The sequence below is a fragment of the Heptranchias perlo genome, chromosome 28, assembly GCF_035084215.1.
Source record: "Heptranchias perlo isolate sHepPer1 chromosome 28, sHepPer1.hap1, whole genome shotgun sequence".
NCBI lineage: Eukaryota > Metazoa > Chordata > Chondrichthyes > Hexanchiformes > Hexanchidae > Heptranchias > Heptranchias perlo.
Window position 1 is genome coordinate 25,419,641 of NC_090352.1, and position 19,001 is coordinate 25,438,641.

Below are 19,001 nucleotides of genomic sequence, written 5' to 3' on the forward strand. Positions count from 1 at the left end.
TAGGTGTTGCTCCTTGCTTTATACTGGAAGCTTTTTTGCTCAAAATAGTGAACGGAGCAAAATCGGCCCACAAGTGAACTATTTCTAAATGTCAGCCTCTCTTGTCCAGGACTTTGTTAAATAATTTACAGCATTTTAAAATCCTGGATCATGGGGTGTACTATACAAATATTTTAACAGGGGAAAAAAATGAATTTCAGCATCAAACGCCTTTTAGATTGAGGTAAAGGGGGCATGGCCCACAGGACCAAGGTTAAAAAGAACAAAGGAGAAGATGAGGTAAATCATAAAGTATTGAACAGGTGATCACAGGCTTGTGCTTTAAAAGCCTTTAAACTGGATGTCAGTGCATGATGACGACTCCCTAAGGCCTGTTGTAAAGCAGTGAGTTCAGTCATTCTGCACCCGGCCTATGGGGAAGTTATTTTTAAGAGCCTGCAAAGTATGCACCAATTCTCAGATAAACTGCTGACGCTCCAGAATTTTCAAAATGTCGGAAACCGCATTTGCATTCTTCTTGAAAAGGACAAAGCAAATCTCAGTAGCTTTGGATGCATTTTGTTCATTATCCACTAATAATATAGGCTCTTCTGGCCAGATTGTTGATATATCAGCTGCCCCTGCATCCCTGAGAGACAGACGATGTTTTGCCAGGTGCTGAGAAAGCTGGGAGTCGGAGGCAGAAACCTCTCAGTTGTGCTGGTAAGGCCTCTTAATAAATATAGGATTTCCAGTTCACTGTCAATCTTTACTGAGAGTGACTGGCTTTCGAATCGCCCAACCCACTTTATTGCACGTTCATATTCAGTAACACAGTAATATCCTGTTAGTGTCCTAATACCCAGAGATACTGCACCAAAGTAACGCTCACATCATACGTAATCGATTCTAAAGCAATATATACACACACAGAGACTGCCAAGAATATAAACATAGACCTGCTAACTTATATAGAAATTCTTGAAGTTTTCCAACAAAATAATATGTTTAAAAACAAACATTAAAAGGAAAAACACACCCAAAATGTCACAACAAAAATTATATTGAAAATAAATTAGAATGGTAGTGATTTTTTAAATATATAATGCAAAGAATTTGTGAGACGACAGACTGATGACATCAGTACAGTTTCATGCCAATGGCATGCAGCCGGTGAGAGGACGACAGTGATGTGATGGAAGCTGCTCAGGTAAGGACAGGTGCACTTTCAGGATCCAAATCCCTCAGCTGGAGGGGCTCGTTACTTACTCCTGTCTCATATATGGGATTGTCGAATGCAGATTCCACAGTGATGTGATTGTAGGGATGAGGGCCGGCCAGTGGCAACCTTAATGTGGACTTTCCCTGGAACCTGAGAAGAAAAGTGCGGTAAAAGAGGTCGTCTCATTTCAGTCAAATCTCTTCATGGAGAAAGAACACTGCATGTCAGGTGGAGGTTACAAATATTCAGTTGTCACACAAACTGAATGCTGATGAACCCTTACACTATAGGCAGTCACAGAAAGTTCAGTGCTACCTATTGCTAAGATGCTTTTAAGGGACAGCTAGATAAACACATGAGGGAGAAAGGAAAGAACAGAATTATGCTGATAGGGTTAGATGAAGAGGTGTTGGAGGAGGCTCGTTTGCAGCATAAACACTGGCATGGACCAGTTGGGCCGAATGGCCTGTTTCTGTGCTGTACATTCTATGTAATTCCCGAGCTGGTCAGTATTTGAGATTTTAGTGCATAAATGGTGCCATTCATAAACGGCAAATAGCTGAATCATACAGAGCAGAAAGGTTCCAGGTTCGATCCCTGGTTGGTTTTGAGTTCGTTAATTTGAGGTGAGGCAGTAGTAGAGGCCCTATAATTGGCCTTGGTGCCCCTGTGTTAGTTTGGGGAAAATCATCCAGGCATCCTATTCCCAATTGCTAATTATTGCTGGAATTGTGCTTGGGTGGAAGTTGGATGAAGATGCAAATGAAGCCAAGATGGGGCCTACGTCTTTAAAATTTAATCCCTAAACTGGTTGAAAGGTTAGATTTCCAGTCAATCAGGAGACCGCATAGAGTTTGATGTGTTTGTGTTATCAGAACCACCAGGTCAAATATTGACATTTTATCGAGCTGTACTTTATAATTATGAAATGCCCGATAAGACAACTTTGCAGAACAGAAAATCAGATGGGCTTCCTAATAATCGTACAACTTACCCTCCCCAGCCCACTCGATTTTCCTGTATTGACTGCACCTAGGCGATCTAATGTGCCAAGGCGCAGGACCGGGAAAATGTATCCAATGTGTGGCACAGGGAGAAATGAAGCAATTGAACACCTGACGATTGTTTAAAATGACAGCTTCCAATTTTTAGCCTAAAAGTACATTAGTAATGAATATTTTTCCAACATGTTCTGATTTACGTCCTTGAAAAACTGGAGCAAACTTCAAAGCAGCTTAACTTAAACCTATGTAAGGAATCTTACAACACCAGGTTATAGTCCAACAGTTTTATTTGAAAATCACAAGCTTTCGGAGATTATCTCCTTCGTCAGGTGAGTGAATGAGTGAAAGGTTCTCAAATCGCATATCTTATATTAGGCTGGGACACGATCACACCAATCAAAGGTGTCGTTGGTGTTCAGACAGGTTAGCCACGGAAAACAATACATCCCAGTATACTGAATACACAATGGGTCAGATTACAAAGCCAGAGAGAGAAAGAGACCCGAAAGGCAGAGAGAGAGAGAGAGAGAGAGAATGTTCAGTTGTATTAAAAACAGATAACTTTTTTTTCCTGCTGGTGGGGTTACGTGTAGCGTGACATGAACCCAAGATCCCGGTTGAGGCCGTCCTCATGGGTGCGGAACTTGACTATCAATTTCTGCTCGACAATTTTGCGTTGTCGTGCGTCTCGAAGGCCGCCTTGGAAAATGCTTACCCGAAGATTGGTGGCTGAATGTCCTTGACTACTAAAGTGCTCCCCGACTGGGAGGGAACCCTCCTGTCTGGCGATTGTTGCACAGTGTCCGTTCATCCGTTGTCGCAGTGTCTGCATGGTCTCGCCAATGTACCATGCTCCGGGGCATCCTTTCCTGCAACGTATGAGGTAGACAACGTTGGCCGAGTCACAGGAGTATGAACCATGTACCTGGTGGGTGGTGTCCTCTCGTGTGATGGTGGTATCTGTGTCAATGATCTGGCATGTCTTGCAGAGGTTGCTGTGGCAGGGTTGTGTGATGTTGTGGACGCTGTTCTCCTGAAAGCTGGGTAATTTGCTGCGAACAATGGTCTGTTTGAGGTTGGGTGGCTGTTTGAAGGCGAGTAGTGGAGGTGTGGGGCTGGCCTTAGCGAGGTGTTCGTCGTCATCAATGACATGTTGAAGGCTGCGGAGAACATGGCGTAGTTTCTCCGCTCCGGGGACAACACACCCGGACGTCCTATCGTTTCAGGCAATGGAACCCTGTGTGAGAACCTCTCTGGATACGTTGAGGGCATCCTGAAACCCATCGTACAGGGAACCCCCAGCTTCTGTCGTGACAATACAGACTTCCTACAAAATCTCAGCACCCACGGACCAGTTGAACCAGGAACACTTCTCACCACGATGGACGTCTCGGCACTCTACACCAGTATCCCCCACGATGACGACATCGCTGCAACAGCTTCAGTACTCAACACCAACAACAGCCAATCTCCAGACGCCATTCTACAACTCATCCGCTTCATCCTGGATCACAATGTCTTCACCTTCGATAACCAGTTCTTTACCCAAACACACGGAACAGCCATGGGCACCAAATTCGCACCCCAATACGCCAACATTTTCATGCACAAGTTCGAGCACGACTTCTTTACTGCACAGGACCTCCAACCAACGCTATACACCAGATACATCGACGACATTTTCTTCCTATGGACCCACGGCGAAGAATCACTGAAGAGACTACACGATAACATCAACAAGTTCCATCCCACCATCAAACTCGCCATGGACTACTCCTCAGAATCGGTTTCTTTCTTGGACACACAAATATCCATCAAAGACGGGCACCTCAGCACCTCACTCTACCGCAAGCCCACGGACAACCTCACGATGCTCCACTTTTCCAGCTTCCACCCTAACCACGTCAAAGAGGCCATCCCCTATGGACAGGCCCTGCGAATACACAGGATCTGCTCAGACGAGGAGGAACGCGATGGACACCTACAGACGCTGAAAGACGCCCTCGTAAGAACGGGATATGATGCTCAACTTGTCGATCGACAGTTCCGACAGGCCACAGCGAAGAATCGCATAGACCTCCTCAGAAGACAAACACGGGACGAAACCAACAGAGTACCCTTCGTCGTCCAGTACTTCCCCGGAGCGGAGAAACTACGCCATGTTCTCCGCAGCCTTCAACATGTCATCGATGACGACGAACACCTCGCTAAGGCCATCCCCACGCCTCCACTACTTGCCTTCAAACAGCCACCCAACCTCAAACAGACCATCGTTTGCAGCAAATTACCCAGCTTTCAGGAGAACAGCGTCCACGACACCACACAACCCTGCCACGGCAACCTCTGCAAGACATGCCAGATCATCGACACAGATACCACCATCACACGAGAGGACACCACCCACCAGGTACATGGTTCATACTCCTGTGACTCGGCCAACGTTGTCTACCTCATACGTTGCAGGAAAGGATGCCCCGGAGCATGGTACATTGGCGAGACCATGCAGACACTGCGACAACGGATGAACGGACACCGTGCAACAATCGCCAGACAGAAGGGTTCCCTCCCAGTCGGGGAACACTTTAGCAGTCAAGGACATTCAGCCACCGATCTTCGGGAAAGCGTTCTCCAAGGCAGCCTTCGAGACACACGACAACGCAAAATTGTCGAGCAGAAATTGATAGTCAAGTTCCGCACCCATGAAGACGGCCTCAACCGGGATCTTGGGTTCATGTCACGCTACACGAAACCCCACCAGCAGGAAAAAAAAAGTTAGCTGTTTTTAATACAACTGGACATTCTCTCTCTCTCTCTGCCTTTCGGGTCTCTTTCTTTGTAATCTGACCCATTGTGTATTCAGTATACTGGGATGTACTGTTTTCCGTGGCTAACCTGTCTGAACACCAACGACACCTTTGATTGGTGTGATCGTGTCCCAGCCTAATATAAGATATGCGATTTGAGAACCTTTCACTCACTCACTCACCTGACGAAGGAGATAATCTCCGAAAGCTTGTGATTTTCAAATAAAACTGTTGGACTATAACCTGGTGTTGTAAGATTCCTTACATTTGTCCACCCCAGTCCATCACCGGCATCTCCACATCATAACTTAAACCTACTCAAATCGAACAACAACTGTTGATTATTGCAGCCGTGAAGTGTTTACCAATAGTTCTGCTTCGATTTGGTCAGTTTTATGATAACACTGCTAAAGGTCGCACCATAAAGTAGCAGAATGTGGGCTCTTGTCCGCAGTTCTCCATGCAGTGAGCTTCTCGTCTTGGGGGAAGACACAGCACAGAGCCCAGGGACTTGTCCACAAGGATAGCAAATCACCCTGGATGGCCATCATGTACATTTTTGTGTCTGGTTTCAGTGTCAAAAACTGGGGCCTCGGAACGGGATGCCCCCCCATCTCTCAACTCGGAAATTTCAAAAAGGTGGGGAAAATTCAAAGTAACAAATGCAAGAAAGTTTAATAATGCAGATGATTGTGAAGCAAAGCCTAGCTGAGTGTGCAAATTGGAAACTGTCTCTCTAATTCCCTCCCCAAAGTACAATTAAGACCCTCATCCCAAGGTGTCAGATTTTAATTCAACCTATAATTGTTCTGGTTGGATGGATAACATTATCTCTGCATTTTCTGTGGCAAGGGACATTTCACATTTAATCCTTGAAATGTGTCAGATGAACATTGTTAATTCAATTACTGGTGTCACAATCAAGAAGAAGGCGCATTTCATTAAGGGCAGGAGGTCTTTGTGCTCAAATGAGACCCAACAGACAATGTAGCTTGTTAAGTCATGGCCATATTTTTAAGATGAAGGTATCCCACTATTAATAATTGGAAGAACACAGCCCACTAAATCCATCATGAAGTTAAGAGACATTTACTAGATTGCTGTGTAGTGACCTGTTCCTGTCTATTCATAAAATATTTTGACATGGCAACGTAAAAAATAATGAATGGGCTTTGCAATAAGGAAAATGCAATTTTTTTTTGTTCGTTCATGGGATGGGGGCGTCGCTGGCGAGGCCAGCATTTATTGCCCATCCTTAATTGCCCTTGAGAAGGTGGTGGTGAGCCGCCTTCTTGAACCGCTGCAGTCCGTGTGGTGAAGGTTCTCCCACAGTGCTGTTAGGAAGGGAGTTCCAGGATTTTGACCCAGCGACGATGAAGGAACGGCGATATATTTCCAAGTTGGGATGGTGTGTGACTTGGATGGGAACGTGCAGGTGGTGTTGTTCCCATGTGCCTGCTGCCCTTGTCCTTCTAGGTGGTAGAGGTCGTGGGTTTGGGAGGTGCTGTTGAAGAAGCCTTGGCGAGTTGCTGCAGTGCATCCTGTGGATGGTACACACTGTAGCCACTGTGCGCCGGTGGTAAAGGGAGTGAATGTTTAGGGTGGTGGATGGGGTGCCAATCAAGTGGGCTGCTTTGTCCTGGATGGTGTTGAGCTTCTTGAGTGTTGTTGGAGCTGCACTCATCCAGGCAAGTGGAGAGTATTCCATCACACTCCTGACTTGTGCCTTGTATATGGTGGAAAGGCTTTGGGGAGTCAGGACGTGAGTCATTCGCTGCAGAATACCCAGCCTCTGACCTGCTCTTGTAGCCACAGTATTTATGTGGCTGGTCCAGTTAAGTTTCTGGTCAATCAGTGGAGATTGGCCCAGGAAATTCACAAGTTGTCTTCAATGGTGCTTTAAACAGGCTTTCAGCAAGTTTACTTGTTAATATCCTTCATCTTGTTCTTGCTGTCATGAAAACTTATTACCAATCAGCTTCAGAAGCTGGATATATAGTGTCACTAAGTTCAGCCTCTGCTGTTAATTTTGCATTTTCTGTACATACTCACTTTGTGAAGTAGAAATAGATCCCACCAATGAGCAGAGCCACGACAATCACAGGGATAAATACTGCGATGGCAATATTATTTCCTTCCATCTGGTTCACAGAGGCCGCGGCTTTGGCCACTGCAAGAGAAACGGGGACATTACGCACAAGAAACAATATGCATCTCCTGATAGACACATACACAGTATACATCCATAAATATATAAAATATATGAAGGGATACATATTGGTAGGAAGAATGAGGAGTGGCAATATAAACTAAATGGTACAATTTTAAAGGGGGTGCAGGATCAGAGAGACCTGGGTGTGCATCTACACAAACCTTTGAAGGTGGCTGGACAAGTTGAAAAGGCTGTTAAAAAGCATATGGGATCCTTGGCTTTATTACTAGGGGTGTAGAATACAAAAGCAAGGAAGGAATGCTAATTTATTAATCACTGGCTAGGTCCCAGCTGGAATAGTGTGTCCAATTCTGGGCACCACGCTTTAGGAAGGATGTTAAGGCCTTAAAGAGGGTGCAGAAGAGATTTAATAGAATGGTACTAGGGATGAGGGACTTCAGTCATGTGGAGAGAGACTGGAGAAGCTGGGGTTGTTCTCCTTAGAGCAGAGAAGGTTAAGACGAGATTTGACAGAGGTGTTCAAAATCATGAAGGGTTTTGATAGAGTAAGTAAGGAGAAACTGTTTCCAGCGGCAGAAGGGTCGCTAACCAGAGGACACAGATTTAAGGTAATTGGCAAAAGAACCGATGGCGACATGAGGAAAAATTTTTTTTTTACACAGCAAATTGTTATGATCTGGAATGCACTGCTTGATAGGGTGGTGGAAGCAGATTCAATAGCAACTTTCAAAAGGGAATTGGATAAATACTTGAAGGAGAAAAGTCTGCAGGGTTATGGGGAAAGAGCAGGGTGTGGGGCTAATTGGATAGCTCTTCCAAAGAGCTGGCACAGGCACGATGGGCCGAATTGCCTCCTTCTGTGCTCTATGATTTTAGGGAGAGGATGGAGGAGCATCTTCCAGGTTGTGGTAAAATCTGGAGCTATTTCAGCCAGGTGGAGAATTCAAAGCTGGGTTGAAAATTGGGTATTCACCAAATTGCTACTGGTCTGAATTGACCCCCATTTCCATAGAATCAAAATTTTACAGCCATTTGGCCCATCACACCTGTGCCAGACCTTTGAAAGAGCTCCCCACTTAGTCCAATACCCTGTCCTTTCCCCATTCCCTTTGAAACTTTTCTTTTGTAAATAGTTATCTACTTCCTTTTTAATAGCTATTGTAGATTCAGCTTCCAGGTAGGACTGTTTCTGGTCGAATATTGCATGTTGTAACAATGCTCGGCAGAAAAGAAATTCTCCCAACCTCTCGCTTTGGTTCTTTTGCAGATGATCTTATATTTGGACCTTCGAGTTACTGACTCACCGACCAATGGAAATATCTTTTTCTGATTTATTTTAGCAAAACCTCATATTTTTGAACATCTCTACTAGTTTTCCTCTTATGCTTCTTTGTTCTAATGAAATTAACCTCAGTTTCTTTTGTATCTCCTTATAAGTAAAGCCTGGTATTATTTTAGTGAAACTCTTCTGCACCAGCTCCATGGCTTTGGCATTCTTCCTAAAGTACGTTGCAGGAAAGGATGCCCCGGAGCATGGTACATTGGCGAGACCATGCAGACGCTGCGACAACGGATGAACGGACACCGCGCAACAATCGCCAAACAGGAGGGTTCCCTCCCAGTCGGGGAACCCTTTAGCAGTCAAGGACATTCAGCCACCGATCTTCGGGTAAGCGTTCTCCAAGGCGGCCTTCGAGACACACGACAACGCAAAATCGTCGAGCAGAAGTTGATAGCCAAGTTCCGCACCCATGAGGACGGCCTCAACCGGGATCTTGGGTTCATGTCACGCTACACGTAACCCCACCAGCAAAAAGGGGGAAAAAATTTATATGTTTTTAAAAATTCTCTCTCTCTCTCTCTGCCATTTTGAGTTTCTTTCTGCCTGCCTGTGTAATAGACACAATGTATATCTAGTGTACTGGGACGTGCTGTTCTCCGTGACTGGCCTGTTTGAATAACAACGACACCTTTTGATTGGTGTGATGCTGTCCCAACATAGTATAAGATATGCGATTTGAGAACCTTTTCATTCATTCATCTGACGAAGGAGATAATCTCCGAAAGCTTGTGATTTTAAAATAAATTTGTTGGACTATAACCTGGTGTTGTAAGATTCCTTACATTTTTCCTAAAGTAAGGCACCCAAAACCTGGAATTTGTGTAATAAAGATCTCAGCAATAACCAACCAGTAACTTGCCTTCATGCAAGGGGTCAAGATATTTTACACAGCAAGATGCTTATCTTCCCACATTGCCTCTCTTTCCTTCCACCTTACTATCTTTCTGCCTCTAGTCTCTCCTTTCCTCCATACATTTGAGGAGTGCATTAAATTGACTACAATGGCAATATTTAATTTTTTGAAGCAGACTTTAAAAATGAAAGTAAGCTACTGAATCTGCATCTGTGCTTTTGTAGTATTGGAATATATATATATTTAGAAACAGGGTAAAGTGGCCTCAGTGATCTAAGCTGCAGGATAGTTCTGCATAAGTACATCTGATTTCCCAGTATAAAATCACAATATTCATCCAACTCGCACCTCTCCTTTTCAGCCCTGGTCTTTCTCCTCCAGAAGAACATCCCCACTTCTTCTCCAGTTGTGCCCTTGTCCTACTCTCGTAATTGAAAGTAGTATTCCGGATTTACCTTTTCCATTCCCTTAACTGTCTTATATGTCTCTATAAGATCACCTCAGATGCCTCCTTGCCAGGCTGAATAAAACAAGTTTCTCCAGACTTTCCTCATAATTCAGACCGTTGACAGTAGTGTCAACCTTTGCTTTAGTGGTAGCACTCCTGCCTCTGATTCAGAGGTTTCTGGGCTCATACTCCAGAACTTGAGCACCATAATCTCGGCCAACACTTCTGAGGGAGTACTGCATTGTCGGAGGTACCATCGTTTGGAAGAGACCTTCTCAGGTAAAAATCTCATGGTGTTATTCAATAAAGAGCAGGAGAGTTCTCCTGGTGTCCTGGCCAACATATGATCTCTCATTCAACAAGTTAAGGTGCCTCCAGAAGTGGGTCAGTGTCTCTCTTACAATCTATGTCATCTGCAACTCTCAGCATTTTAAATATACCTTGATCATTGCCTCGTTTCAATCCTCTTTTTTTCCCAATAAAAACAAGTTCATTTCCACAAATCTTTCCTGACAACTGCGAGCACTTAGTCCTGGAAGCATAACAGTTGCTTTGCTTGGAACCCTCTCCAATACTTCAAGACCTGTTTATAAACCCCCATCCCGCTGGGTAGGAATAGTGCGGGCAGGGGGCGGGGCGGGTTTAGATGATGGGAGGGGAGTGTTTGCGCTGCATTCCTGTTGTATTCCCAACCCTCCATCCACCTTAACTTGCCTGAATTCAGGCCCCAGAGGAGCGGGGGCCCAACTTAGAGGGCCTAAGTTTATGTTTTGTTATTTTGTTTAAATGTTAGTTTGGGCGAGCCATTTACTTCTTGAATTTTGAGTGGTATCACCCGTATAATGGAAAGCTCCTGGTGATACATTCCCTTGGGACTGGGCTTCACTCAGTTCCACGATCCACAGACTTATTTAAATGAGGACCCATTCATTGTATGCATGTTTTCTATTTCCTAATCTACAATGCAATACCTAACATTTATCTCCATTAAAACTTTAAAGCCCTTTTCATTACTCACCGAAGGCAGGTCATGGCCTGCAACACTTTATACTTTGTGAATGGATTAAATAATTTGTTGATCTTTTGAACTACATGGAGCATTATTTGCTACCAAGCAACACTCTTGGCACAGATTTGCAAGTAAATCAGTAGTTGATTACATAAACCCATCAACTGCCCAGACACTACAGTACATTACTGGCAATCAGATATTCCCTGGAGCTTCAAGTGCAATAAAAAGAGCATGGGTTAGACAATCCACAGGCTATCTTGATTTAATGCATTTGTTTGTTGATGTAGCATAATCATTCCACTGCTTTGTAATTGACATAGTATTAGAAATGGCTCTCCTGAATCTGGTAGACAGTCTTCCTAACTAGTATAGGTAGTAAGGGGTCACTTTTATGAATTCATATTCCCAGTGCAATTTCACCCGCAGGGAGCATAGATCAGGAATGTGGGTCCATGCTTTCTATGATTTTCCATCTGTTTAATTTTAAGGAATGAAAAATTGTGGGAGTACGCACCCAAATCCCCAACATGAGTTCCCAGCGGGCAAATTTCTGCCCCGGAGTGTGCAGTCTTAACATTATCAGATAAAAGGGATGACCTGGACTATCTATTTGGGGGGAGTTTATGTACTTGAGATTTACATGTTAAAGGCAGAGTTTGATCTCTGAGGCATTCCCAAGTCAGATATATTTGGTCACCCACATCACTTTCAAAGACTGAAGTTATGGAATGACAGATACTTATGGGCACTAACAATGCAGCAAGAGCTGGGTGAGAAATTTTACATCAAAATAAGAAAAATAAAATCAAGATTACAGTTACGTTTATTTCAGTAATAATATAATTTCAGAAACGTTCAGTGGGTCTGCATTGGTTTCGAGTGCCAATTTATAAATTATAGAGAATTATTTTTTACGATATATGTGAGAGAAAGATTGGTGTAATTTGAAGATTCAAAAGTGCAAGGATTAATGAACAATTCATTTACTATCAAAGATGGGGCCCTATTTCAAGTCCATGTCAGAATGTGAATAGATCACACTTGAAGATGATTTGGCCTTGCATTCTGCATTAGAAGTCTGCCTATTTGAGCAGGAGAGGAGTTATCACCACATCAGGCTGAAACCATTGAATCCGAGATACAAAGGAAAAGATATTTATAAAATAAATCAATGTCTTTTCTGGGGGTATTCCTTTCAGAAGATGTATCCAATGAATTTATGTTGTTCTTGGAATGTGGGCAACACTGTCAAAGCATTACTCATCCCTGAGGGCGTTAAGAGTCAACCATATTGTCTTACCTTCAAGTCTACGTTCATTGAAGTACTTGTCATAAGCAACTGAAATAAAAATCAGATGGATGTCATTTTAAACAGAAGCAACACAGCGTCACTGTTTTACCATGAATGAATAAGTCAAATTGCATTTTTGTTACATGGGATTTGGGGATTCTTACCAGGGTTTTGGGGATTGAATACTGTGATTTTATCCGTTTGTAATGAGATTCCTTGGTTTATAATAACTGATTAAGTTGAAATCTGTTTTTATTAAATGGATTACAAGGTTTTCTGGGATATTTACTGATGCTTTAGGGATTACCTTCTGTGATTTCCCCCCCCTATTATTCTGTAAAAAGAAATGCAAAGCAATGGCCTTGACTCTGATCCACTCTTCATACCAAATGCTTCTTTGGTGGCCCAGTGATAAAACAAACTGCAAACAGCAAAGTTCTGCACCCTGGAGTGATGGAACACAGGGTTCTGCCCACCCTTCTCCACACTGCAAGCTGCCTGTTACACCTAAGCCATTAAAGGGAGGCCCATAGGCAAGTGGAGTAAAATTGGATAAATTAGAGACCGAACGATCACGTGTCATTACTGTCAACTTCCTAACAAATGAACGTGGAAAAAAGCATTAGCAGAGTGCACATGCACGACACTCCAAGCCAGAGAACGCAGTCAAACTAATAGCAAGCCCATTCAAAGTGAATAAAATGCTATATTATTTTTGACAAAGCAGCTTTTTTCCCATAAAAGCAATGAGGATCACAGAAAATAAGCAAGACTTCATAGTTTTCTCTGTACATCAGGTACTACAAATATTACCTTTGCAGAATGGAGGTGGATTGCTCCACTCTGAGGGGTGTCCTGGAATGCACTTGATGCTGGCTTCTCCTATTAGCTCATAGCCATCATAACAAGCAAACCTCAAGGTCTCCCCTGCTTGGTACAATCTCTTCTCTGTGGTCTGGTAACCATTGTCAGGTACCCCAGGGTTGTGACAAGGCTCAAATACCTCCGCTACAAAAATCAACACCAAAGATGTTTTCAATAGTCATAAAATAAAAAAAGAATAGATTTCAGTACATTTCCTTTAATAGAATTGCACAAGTGTTGCAATATACTATCTAAAAAACAGTCTAATGGCACGTAATAAAGAGACATCAATATAAATTGTCTCAATGACTATCGTAACAGTGAATGGAATTCCCATTTGTAGTAATGCAGCTACCCTATCCATGCTCCTTGGCATTAGTTATAATGGTCTGTTAATGAGCACTGGGGTTGGAGGCATCTCTCCATTTCATTTACATGTTTCCCAGTTCGGAGGACTGCTGCATGGCATGATGGGAAAAAAGCTGCTAGAATGCTAAAAGTTGAGGAAAATGCACAATTACAATGAACAAACCATATCAATGGAGACAGTGGGAGGAATTCACAGAGATGTAGGTGAAACAGGAAAGAAGACTGATTAATGGTCCAAAAGCAGAATTGGATATTAAGTACAGAGGAGACCAGGCAGGGCTTAGGAAACAAAAGCAACTGAAAACACAGTGCGAGGGCAAAGTTGGCTTTCAATCCAGACTACATATTTGGACATATAAAGTATATGGGTGTGCGGGCTTTGGCTCTCTTCAGAAATTGAGGCAATGTTGCTTTGGTCTGGAGGTATCTTAGCTTGTCAAACATTTTTTTTTGTGATATGGTGATATATTACTTCAAATGAACTAAAAGTTCAGTAAAGTTTGATTCATTTAGACACAGTGCAAAAGTGAATCAGTTAAATTACAGTGTCTGGGAGAGGTTTTACTTTGTTGGTTGGAGTGCACTATTTAAACGCCTGTCGTTCCCTTCTAGGGGCGAGTGTGAGAAATTCAGAGAGAGGTGTGAGATGTGTTATCTCTGTTGGCGTCTTACTGCTAATATGATGGCCTAGGCTTTCCACCTCTCCCTCGCTGATTTTTAGGTGGCTCCAGGGCTGGCAGCGGTTGGAAGCTACTCGGGGTGGTACTCTGCTGCCTATCAGCCTCCCCGCTATGTTCAAGGGGCCCAGCACTGTCAGGGCATGGGCAGGTATATGTCGACAACATGCAAATGAGAGAAACACAGTGTTTCCCACTATTTGCACATCCTGCATGCTGGACGCAGGGTTTGCTTGTTAGGGTGCGGCATCCAGTGTTCAGAGGTTGGCAGAGAAGATTGGCATATGCAGACGTTCTCAGAGCATGGCCCAACACTGGATTTTCTTTGAGATTTTAATTTTTTTTACTGACAGCTCACCAGCTGCCTCTTCCTCCACTGCAGTGGTAACCCCCCCACCTACCCACTCGATAACCCATCGCAACAAGTCTGTCTCTGTTTGCAGATAGGTAACTCCCTGGTAAAGGCTGGTGAGCTGAACCCCGACCCGGAAATGACCCTCTGGCTGGAAATGCAGCCGGAATCAGGGGGGCATCTCCAGGACAGGCAGATGTTCCTACCTGCCAGAGGTGCATCTCCATCACATTGGGGGTAGGGGAGCCTAAGCTGATGTGACCAACTTGACAATGACACACGTGCACAGAAGGGCATTTCTCTTAAAGGTACAGGCTACGTAAATACAAATCATGTGAAAGGACCCAAATTTGCCCTCATGTTTTTGAAGTGTGCCCAATTTTGAATTGATTTGGGTTTTAAATTCATCACAGAGTTCATGCCTACCGGGTCACGATCGAAACAGACGAAACATGAAGAATAAAACCAGGAACGTAACAAGATTGTTATGAACGTGTGTCTGAAAGCACTACTTTAAAACTGTGACCCGAATCTTTCACTTCTCATGGCACGACTGCCAGATGAAGCCATGGTACTAACTCGAGGGGAGCAACACCTCCCACTGACCTGAAACACTGGTGCATCTGCCATCCAAAAGAGTGCTAAGGGAAACAACTCAAAAAGTATAGGTTTCAGTTTTACTGGCAATCCATTAGTATCATTGAATGTAACATTAAAAAAAACAATATTTTAATTACAAAGTTGACCTATTTTTCATCTACCCTGCTCCCTGCTGGAAGTGGCCATTTTGTGAGCAAGTGACATTAGCCATAAAACACCAAGAAAAGCTTGCCAGCTCATTCACACCACCAGCTCCCTAAGCATGTTGTGAAATAACCTTAACCTCATTCTTCAATTTTTTTTTCATTATAACAGCAGACATGTTGATTAGTGAACAGCAATCAATCCCATAAGATTATACTAATAAAATGATTGGACTTTCCCTCTCATGCAGAGGATTAAACTGACAGTCTTTACTGTATTAACAAGCTGTTGCACACCGAACTGTCAATTCTGAGGTATTAATTTTTCTTTCTCTCTCTCATCCGAAAGACGGCACCTCCAAACAGTACAGTGCTCCCTCATTATTGCACAGAAGAGGCAGCCTAGATTATGTTTTCAAGTCTCTGGAGTGGGGTTTGAATCTATGGCCTTCTGACTCAGAGGTGAGAATGGTAACAAGGCTGACACCCATTTGACATATTAAATTAGAAAGCCAACCTTTTAACTTTCAATGCAACTCTGAGGAACTACTTAAATTTAAAGCATCTTTAGAAACAAACCCGAGAGTTTCAGTCTAATCTGTGAAATTGGAGGAAGAGGCAAAAATGTGTGTCTCTTGAGAAGTACGGCACACAGTGTAAAAGTGTGTAATTGTTCGTACAGCTATCATACAGGATCTGTATGCCATTAATACAAGGGAATACGCTTTTTCCCAGAGTGATGTACATCATAAATGGCTAATACATTAGTTTGGAAATACTGAATAAATGAATACTTCTCTAATGCAACTTGTCCTCTCAAATATCACCTCTTCTGGAGTAGATTTACAATGTAAGCCAATTTACGGTACGTAAGGACAGGAGTTGACGGTGAGAGATACGGTACAAGATAGGTGTGAATTGCCAGTTTCTACTCAGTGCACGCTCTGTGCACACCAGAATGAAAAGAAGGGCTCTGAAGTTAAAAAGTTTACACATGCAACAAATCTGGTATGAAGTACAGAACGCATAGGCAATCAGTAAAGGTTAATGTACTCACGGATACACTTAGGAATCCTGTCACTCCATTTGGGGTTCCCAGACTGTCTGTTGTAACATGTCAATATACTGCTCCCAGCCAGTGTGTAGCCTTTGTTACAAATGTACTGAACTGTGGAGCCAATTGAAAACTTCGGATCTGAAATAATTCTGCGACTATGATCGATGTCACCGGGGTCAGCGCAGAATATAACTTGAGAAAGAAAACACAAAACAAAATATTAAAAAGCAAAACCTGTATTTAGATGTGTTTCATTTGCCTATGATTGAAAGATAAGTTGTTTGACCAAACCCGGCTAATGCTTTCTCTACTGATTCCACTACAGGAATTCTCAAAATGGAGACCTCCCCCAATGGCTCAGTGGGTAGCTGAGCAAAACAACAACAACCACTTGCATTTATATCTCTGTAATCTCCTCCAGCCCTACAACCCTTCAAAGTCTCTGCGCTCCTCCAATTCTGGTCCCTTGCGCATCCCGGATTTTAATCGTTCCACCAGTGGCGGCCATGCCTTCAGCTACCTAGGCTCTAAGCTCTGGAATTCCCTCCCTGAACCTCTCCGCCTCTCTCTCCTCCTTTAAGATGCTCCTTAAAACCTACCTCTTTGACCAAGCTTTTTGTCACATGTCCTAATATCTCCTTATGTGGCTCGATGTCAAATTTTGTTTGACGATTGCTCCTGTGAAGCGCCTTGGGACGTTTTACCGCACTAAAGGTGCTAAATTAATGCAAGTTGTTGTTTTTGTATAGCATCTTTAACATTGTAAAATGTTGCAAGGCTCTTCACAGGAGCATTATCAAACAAAATTTGACTAGAAAGGCCCGTACTCTGGTCTGTGTTTAATTAACTTATATCAGCCAAGGCAGTGCAACTGGGTTAGGAAAGGGAAAATCGACCATGGTTCCTACTCCTGATCACTAATCAATGGCCCCTGCAGGAATTGTGCATCTGCAGAGCTGGCTTGGATAAGAAGTTCCCTGTTATCTATTAGCCTGTGAACACTCACTGACCTATGGCCTCTTGGGTGAGGCACTAATGTTGACTGGGCCCTGGGAGCTTTGGCCCAGCACGAGTCAATGCCTTTGGTGGAGTGGAGATGGAGGGGGAGGAGGTTGGCAGAGAGAAAAAGAAAAATCACCATAAATGGCACAAATATGGCAAAAAAAATAGCTGCTACTCTATTTTAAAGGAGTGCCTTTATTTTAAATATGAAATATTTCATTCCTGTCACTGACATTTCTTTCCATGGCGAGTGACGACAGTGAAATAATTAATATTCCTTCCACAGGCGGGTTAATTCAAAATCAAGTACATAACTTACCTATTATAGGTTTTACTGTTAGATGCTTACTCTCACTTTGAAAAAGAAAGGAATAAATGCTGCTTTTCTGTCTATTTTCCTGAACATTTTTTTCGAAGTGTGCCATGGTGACACTCTTTCCATATCACAATCTCAGTCCAGTTTTACTCCACTGAAGGAAAATGTTGAAACAAAAAGTTGTGGGATGTTCTTAACCAGTTTGGGAAAGATAAATAGCCTGAGCATCAGAACCAGCACCATCTCCTGTGCACAGTCAGAATTGAGTGGAGTCGCCCCTATATTTCCCCTTAACTTCAATCCATTCCTGTGCTGTGTGCACCTTAGGGAAAGTTCCAGGGTTCTCCAGAGGTCATTGAACATATACAATTTTCCATCATTGATATTAATCTCAAAAGCTGGTTTACACTGCATTTCGTGCTGATCCCAAGTTGGAATTCTCAATTCGCACTCCCATCAGATGAAGGAACTCCCTACTTAACAGCACTGTGGGAGTACCAGCCACAGCACAGTCCTACACTACATGGACTGCAGCAGTTCAAGAAGGCGGCTCACCACCAACTTCTTGAGGGCAACTGGGGATGGGTAATAAATGCTGACCTTGCAAGTGACAGCCATATCCCGAGATTAAAAAAAAGTTCAGTGCCAGGAATGCTAAACCCTAAAATTGACATAGGGGTAGATTTTCCGAATTAGAGCTCCCAGTGTAGAGCTCTGCACTCTGCGACGGCATGTTGCGGATTCGGGCATGGAGGTGATCATTCCCTGCACAATTTTCCTTCAATTAGTTTTAATCGATAGAAAATTGTGTGGTGGAACTTACCTTCGTGCTTGAATTCATCAAGTACATTCCCATACAAAAGACATGTCCTTTTGTCTCTCGTACTGCACTTAATACATAGAATATGACTAATTCTTTGACATATAGTACAGCTTGCTATAAGTAATATCTCAGTGAATCATTAACTGTTGTGTTTTTAATCAGTGACATGTTTACACAGAATCTGTCTAGTCAGGTAGGTTCTCATACAATAAGTATATATGAATGACAAATGATGCACCATGTGGTCCATGCTGCTAATTCTGTAGCGCTATTGGAGAGGGAAGAAAATCAGAGTGGGGAGAGGTGACAACACATGGCAACATTCACTCCGAGGACTCTGACGTGTTTCAGAGCGGCTTTAGTCCACTTAGCTGAAGGGTACATCGATCCAAGGAATGTCTAGGCCTACACAGTCCCTGGCATTTTAAGGGAGGACAGCCAGATCTTCAGAATTGAGCACGGATTGCGTGAAAATGTTGCTGCAAATTAACCATCTCCCTCTTCTCTGCCATTCCGGTGAGAAAGCCAGTATCGAGTTAAAGGTATAGCTTTTAAAGGACCACCAGGAGAGTCACTAACACAGATCTAGATTTATGATTTGAGCTGTACATTGTGGAGAGCAACCTAAGAAACATGAGCCTAGGGCATAAGGGAATAGAGGTGGTTCTTT

General features: G+C 43.2%; 1 protein-coding gene across 1 annotated transcript in view; it reads right to left on the bottom strand.

The window, feature by feature from the left end:
• Positions 1 to 1,185: 1,185 nt before the first annotated feature.
• sez6b (seizure related 6 homolog b) overlaps positions 1,186 to 19,001 on the bottom strand; it is a 329,451-nt gene continuing 311,635 nt past the window's right edge. Inside the window, exons 12-16 of the mRNA XM_067967882.1 lie at positions 16,191 to 16,382; positions 12,942 to 13,136; positions 12,138 to 12,176; positions 7,062 to 7,179; positions 1,186 to 1,351 (exon numbers count right to left, since the gene is read on the bottom strand). Of these exons, the coding sequence (XP_067823983.1) occupies positions 1,186 to 1,351; positions 7,062 to 7,179; positions 12,138 to 12,176; positions 12,942 to 13,136; positions 16,191 to 16,382 (710 nt within the window). The remainder of the gene's footprint in view (positions 1,352 to 7,061; positions 7,180 to 12,137; positions 12,177 to 12,941; positions 13,137 to 16,190; positions 16,383 to 19,001) is intronic.